Source organism: Excalfactoria chinensis, chromosome 1 (assembly GCF_039878825.1).
Source record: "Excalfactoria chinensis isolate bCotChi1 chromosome 1, bCotChi1.hap2, whole genome shotgun sequence".
NCBI classification, from domain to species: domain Eukaryota; kingdom Metazoa; phylum Chordata; class Aves; order Galliformes; family Phasianidae; genus Excalfactoria; species Excalfactoria chinensis.
The window spans coordinates 55,249,434-55,255,433 of NC_092825.1; the positions used below are offsets into that span (position 1 = coordinate 55,249,434).

Consider the following 6,000-nt stretch of genomic DNA (forward strand, 5'->3'; position numbering starts at 1 on the left):
TGTTATCTTCTATGAAGTATTGACAGATCTGTAAGTAAACTGTTGAATCCTTCTGTTTTCTTGTTGTTTTTTTTTTTTTGTTTTTTGTTTTTTTTTTTTAATAGGCATGTGATATTTACAAATCTTGCTCAGTTTTGGTTTTTGAATATCTTCTCCAAGTAGCAATAAGACTATTTTCCTTCCACAGTAGAAGTGTGATGCTGGATGGTTGTAATCTTTTATGATGTAGAAAGAAAGCATTGCTATTTAAGTAAGCTCTTCTAGAGCTTACTGTTTAATTTGGCATGTGAAAAAGCTTGTTGTGCCATAGATTTCATGGAAGTTCAAGAAGTAAGTTTTTGCATTCGTGTTAGTAGTTGCTGGAAACAAGCAAAAGTCCTCTGGTTTTGTCCTAGATTAATTGGTAACTTCTTGATCTTGTAGTTTGCTGTTTGACAGAAGTTACCTGACCTTTTTTTCTAGTTATCAAGTTTGAATGTTAGCTGTGTGCTGTATAGTTAAATGTGTCCCATTTAATTTTTACATGAAAACTGGACTAAAAATCTGTCATGTAATCAATATATTGAAGGTAAGTAAGTGGCGTGATGCACTTGATACCAAAACAGCCTACTTTTATGAATTCACAGTCCTTCTCAATGTCTTTACAGGGTGCTGATAAGACTGTGAAAGGACCAGATGGACTAACTGCCTTTGAAGCCACTGACAACCAGGCAATCAAAACTCTTCTTCAGTGACGGATGGACTGTTATCTTATATGTCTCTCCTGTGGCCTCACACTGCTGCCTGTCTGTCACTCTTTGCATCTTCCAGCTTCTTCAGCTAAATACTTTGGGGGGAGGGAAATTCTTGATGAATCAGACTAGTTAGGGGCCTGTATCAAAGATGGTTGTTTTGGAGAGGGTTGAAAACTATTCTGAACAGTGTTGCTCTAGGACTTCTTTTCAGTGCACAATCTCTTCCGATCTCTAGTGAAAACAGAAGAAGACGGACCATGGTCTTGAATTTTTGGCTTGTAAACTGCCTATGTTAGTACTAAAGTTTCCATTAAAAGATTCCCTTAGATAGTAGTACTCTTTTATGGACTTGAAGCTAATCTTGAAGAGAACAATAGTCCCATGTTATTAGTGTCTGCCATAATCTGAAGTGTAGTAATGTAGGTGACTGGGTTGCTTTTCTCTCTTTTCTCTGTGGGTAGCTTTCTTCTTCTGGCTAAAGCTTGTGTTACAGTTTTGAGGACTTTTGATACTAGCAGGTCTTTTTATTGACTATTTGGATGTCACACTAATGCTTTTCTGACTCTTGAGTAATCCAGGAAAGATGACTTGAGGTATGGTGTTATTACACTCCAGAATATCTGCTAATGTACTTCTGGAGGCATGAATTAGAGGTTTTTCTTCCCTTTGTGTGTTCTACTCCACAGTAGAGACTTAACTGTTTGAGAGAGTTAAAAAAATATCATTGTACTTATTTTTAAAAGACTGTATGATAGAATTTCCTTACCATGTCAGCATAAAATCTGATGTTTATGAAAGCATCAAGCTGTTTGGTACACAAAGATAATCAAGTTGTGCAAAACGAACAGTAATTACTTAAACATTCATGTCAGGTGCATACTGTTGCTGAACTTCTCTGGTAACTATTTGAATTACTTGTAAGTCCTTCTAACATCCAACGTTAGAGAGTTTACAAGTCAAAGACTTAATTTGCTGTTATTACTGGAGAAGACAAAACTATTAATTGTCGATATCTTTGAATTAGTATTTCAGAGTTTGCTGAAGAAATGTTAAATCTCATTATTAAAGTATGGGCTTTTTCTGAAAGTTCCCGCTGCAACCACACCACATAAACTATTGTCTTTTAGTTGTTTTACCACTAAATATGACAGTACTAGGACTGCTGTGATGGAAGATATTTAAAAATTGTGGTAGAGATTCCTGTCACATCCTACAGTCATCAGGAGTGTGAGATTGTGGCTTTCATCTGAGAATTTTCTCTAGACTGCTGATTCACCCAAGTCTGAATAACAGATTCTATTAAGCAAAAGCATATGCCACAAACTTAAACATCTTCCTGTATTTGGAATACAGATTTCGGACTTTCTGATAACATGCAGAATACAGAAGACAATGTATATAGTATCTCATGCTGAATTCTTAAAAGTAGCAGATATTACTTGGATATCACTGTTGAAATTGAGAGGGTATGTAGAAATAGGCTGGTGACTACCACTCATAAATATTTAATAGAGACTTAGTTTTACTTGAATCATGTTGCATATTATTATTGAATGTCTCAGATATAAAAAGCCTTGCATTTAGATTGTAAAATGAGAGCAGAAACTGATTTGCATGTACACATCCCATAAGAAAAGCATTGGAGAAAACAATCAACTCTGGCCATAAACTGTACAGTGCAATTACTACTCTTGGTTTCTTGGATATGGACAGCAGGAAGAGCAGAAGGGCTGGAAGTCAGTGATAAAATAAATTGGTGAGCTGCTGAAAAAAAATGAAGCATGTTTGGTGAATGGCGATTTCAATGACTATTAAAAGAACTCTTTAATCTTATCTCTGGACAGTGCTTAATTGTCAAGTCAAAAATATAGGCTTAACTTTTTATTCAGCTATGAAAGTAACCACATTTGGATTAAATTTGTCTCCATGTTATGCTATTCAATACTTAGTTGTTAAAGTACTAATCTAGAAAACTGCAGTTGGTTTTGATGTGAAAAAACTTGATTATTCAAGTTCTTTTGTGTTAATTAGTGTCAAGTTGTCAGGCTATAGTGCTTTTGGCATTTTTCCCCTGTATTCTTTACTGCCCTTTTCTTCAGCTCACTTAAGTGAGTATTATCTTAGTAAAGAAACACCATCTTTGTACTAACTCTTGTGGTGATTCACTGAGGTCATTTTGCCTCTCTTTTTCTACTGTTATGTGAACACCAAATTTTTTTCTTACTTCTTTTGAGGGGGGGAAAAATGCAAACAAACTTCAGTGAGATAAATGTTAATTTGGCTATGGTGTACACCCAAGCTGCCTTTCCAGATAGTTAAAAGATGGCATTTACTGTTTGACTGTGAAGAGAAAATACTTTTTTTTCTTTTCTTTTTTGCATTACATGGAAAGCGACTGATAGTTTGGCCCAGGACTTTATAAAAGAAAAGGGGAAAAAAGAAATAAATATAATTCTCTAGAAGTTGAGCTTGTTCATTCATTCCCTTTCTGTTAGCTACAATTTGGGGGGAAAAAATAACGGTGGCTGCCTGTATCTTTGAACAGGTCCTAACTAGATGGAAATACCAATCTACTTTACTTTCTTTAAACAGCATTTAAATGCATTGTCAGACTGGATTCACGTACATTTGGAAGATCACTTTGAAATTCGTGCTGAGTAAGTTATGACCTAAAATGTATTTTGGATTTTGTGCCCTGTGCTTCTTCTCATTAAGGGGGGAGCAAATGGGAAAAATGATGTAATAGCCGACTGAAACTTTATCTTCAAATATAATATTGAAATATTAGCAGAAGAGGCTGATAAGAGTGGAGTGTCCTAGGTCAAGCAATTGCAGTGTTGCATGCAAAATTTCAAGATGAACTTGTCTTAATTCTATTTTGTAAATGGATAAACATCTTTCTACGCAGTGATGGAAGAAAAGTAGTGCTTCGTGCATTTTGATATTTGACTTCCTCTTTTCACCATTGTTACCTGTATTTGACACAATTGGGTTCATTATCATGGTTCATAGACATCAGAATGCTAAATGATACTGTATTTTTAAGTTTGTGTTGCAAGAATGAATGGAATAAACTTGAATTGTGCGATATGAGTATCCAGAGTTTTATTTCCCTTTTTGCTTCTGTTTTATTAATCTCTTTGGCTACAACTTTAGTTGCCTTGGGGGTATCTAACCTTTCACTTGCATTTACAGTGGTTGAAATATTCAGATACTTAGAATTCAAATGAAATCTAAATATGTAAAGCTTTTGCTTAATTCTGTAGCCCGGTAGTCTGCATCTTTCATTTTTAAATGATGATGAATAATATTGAAGAATTTATCATGATTAACTGGTCTAAGAAGCATCCTGTGGGTGGGAGGATATCACTTCCATTGCATGTTAGGGAGACTATAGGCTACTTTAGTTTTTATCAGATAAATTAAATGAGTTGTTAAAAGAAAGCACAGCTGAAGTCTAAATAAAATTGACTTTAAATGTGTATTGATTATTCTTGTGCACTTTGAGCTTCCAGTAAACATATCTTCATGTTTATCTGAGGGGACTGGAACTAAGTCCCTTCCCATCCGAGCCATTCTATATTTCTTCAATGATTCTATGATTTTTGTGTAGACCTCTGAAGTAGTCTGTCCATTCCTGACCTAATAGATATGGGATAGCTCAGGTATGTACAGAGTTATAGAAAGGAGTCCCAGTGTGAACTTCTGCAATTATTAAGGAATGAGAATAGCTTCATGTGGTTAATTGATGAGATAGTTTGTATGAAACCGCTCTTTAATACCAAGCACACAGACTTTGACTAGTTGCATTGCTTCCAGTAATGCATAGTGTCTCACAGCAGTGCTTCTCTAGCCTTCTCTAGAATTGCTCAAATTCCCTTTGTAAGAAATAATGCCATTGATAATATGGTCTGCTTTGAACCGATCAGAATGGGAAGTTTATTTATTAGAAGGTTGTTTTTTGGTCCTTTTTTATTTTTGGTGTTTTTTTTTTTTTTTGTTTTTTTTTTTTTTTTTCCAACGTATTTCTTGATATTATGAAGCTGGGAGTCAGCCAAAACCACTAGCACAAATCAATTCATCTACCAAACTTACTATTAATTAAAAGAGAGCTCGTTTTGTTTTTCTCAAGCTGAACATAAATGTGAAGGATTCAGAACCATTACTTAGTCTATGAAATAATTCCTTGGCCTATAATAAATTCAAGTATGGTGTATGTCGATAATTACTTTTGAATGTATTCTTCTCATAAACTTATTCTAACTGAACATAATTTCTCAGTATTTTCAGTAGAAACTTCAGTTTGTTCACCAAAGCTTTTGTTTCAGAACAAACCATTGTCTAGTTTGGTACCAGTGCTTATCTATTTTAAGGCAGAAGTTCTTTTAGAAAAACAAACAAAAACAAGAATCCGTATGGTGCTATTATCTAATTCTGTTTCTGCAGTGCAGAAGTCTTCCATGTCTACACCTACATTCGTCTGTGTTCATCTACACAGGGCAGTGAATGAAGGAAGCTTAACAAGGTTAAGCAGCAATTTCTCATTAAACCAGAAGAGCTATGACCATCGTTATGTGGTTGTCTTTTAGAAGGAGCAAATTATTTCTAGTGTAAGGTTATAGAAGTCTTTCCCAGAGTTGATTCTTGTTGTTTATGTGTGTGTATTTAGATACATTTCTTTTGTCTTGCATATTTCTAAAATAATAATTACTTTTAGCTTTAATTCCTCCTTTTCACAAAGCAAAGCAGTAACTTTGTCTTTTACAAAAGAAATATATCTTTTATTTTTGAAAGACTTCTCATAGTTATATGCTTGAGTTTTCTTACCTACTGTACCATGACAGATATGCATAAGAATACTTCTCAACTACAGTTTTGGCAAATTATTATCAAAAGCTATTCCTACACCTACACGTAGACAGATCATGAACAGCAAGAGTAAATAGAATACAAAAGGAGATGAATGAGGCACGGGGTGAGATATCATTACAGCTGGGATCAATACAACTACAGATTTGTAACTGCGCCTAAACCTCTTTGTGTTTCACTTCTCAATTGGAGAGTGTCTCTTCTTTTCTTCTTCCCTTCGTGTTTTATTTGTGCACTTAGCCTGCAACCTGGCTGAAGGATTATTACACAGAACCTGATGCACCTTAAAGGTTTTTTGTGTGTTTTGCAGTTGGCGTCAATAACCTTCTCAACAGCACAAAAGAGTTTGGCTTTAAAAGAAAAATGAAACAGATGGGAAGCACGCCGACCTCTAACA

At 34.8% G+C, this 6,000-nt stretch overlaps 1 protein-coding gene across 1 annotated transcript in view; it reads left to right on the forward strand.

Moving 5' to 3' along the window:
• Positions 1-3,822, forward strand: part of MTPN (myotrophin) — a 43,900-nt gene extending 40,078 nt beyond the window's left edge. The window contains exon 4 of the mRNA XM_072348800.1: positions 648-3,822. Coding sequence (XP_072204901.1) covers positions 648-734 — 87 coding nt within the window. The 3' untranslated portion in view covers positions 735-3,822. The remainder of the gene's footprint in view (positions 1-647) is intronic.
• The last annotated feature ends 2,178 nt before the right edge of the window (positions 3,823-6,000 follow it).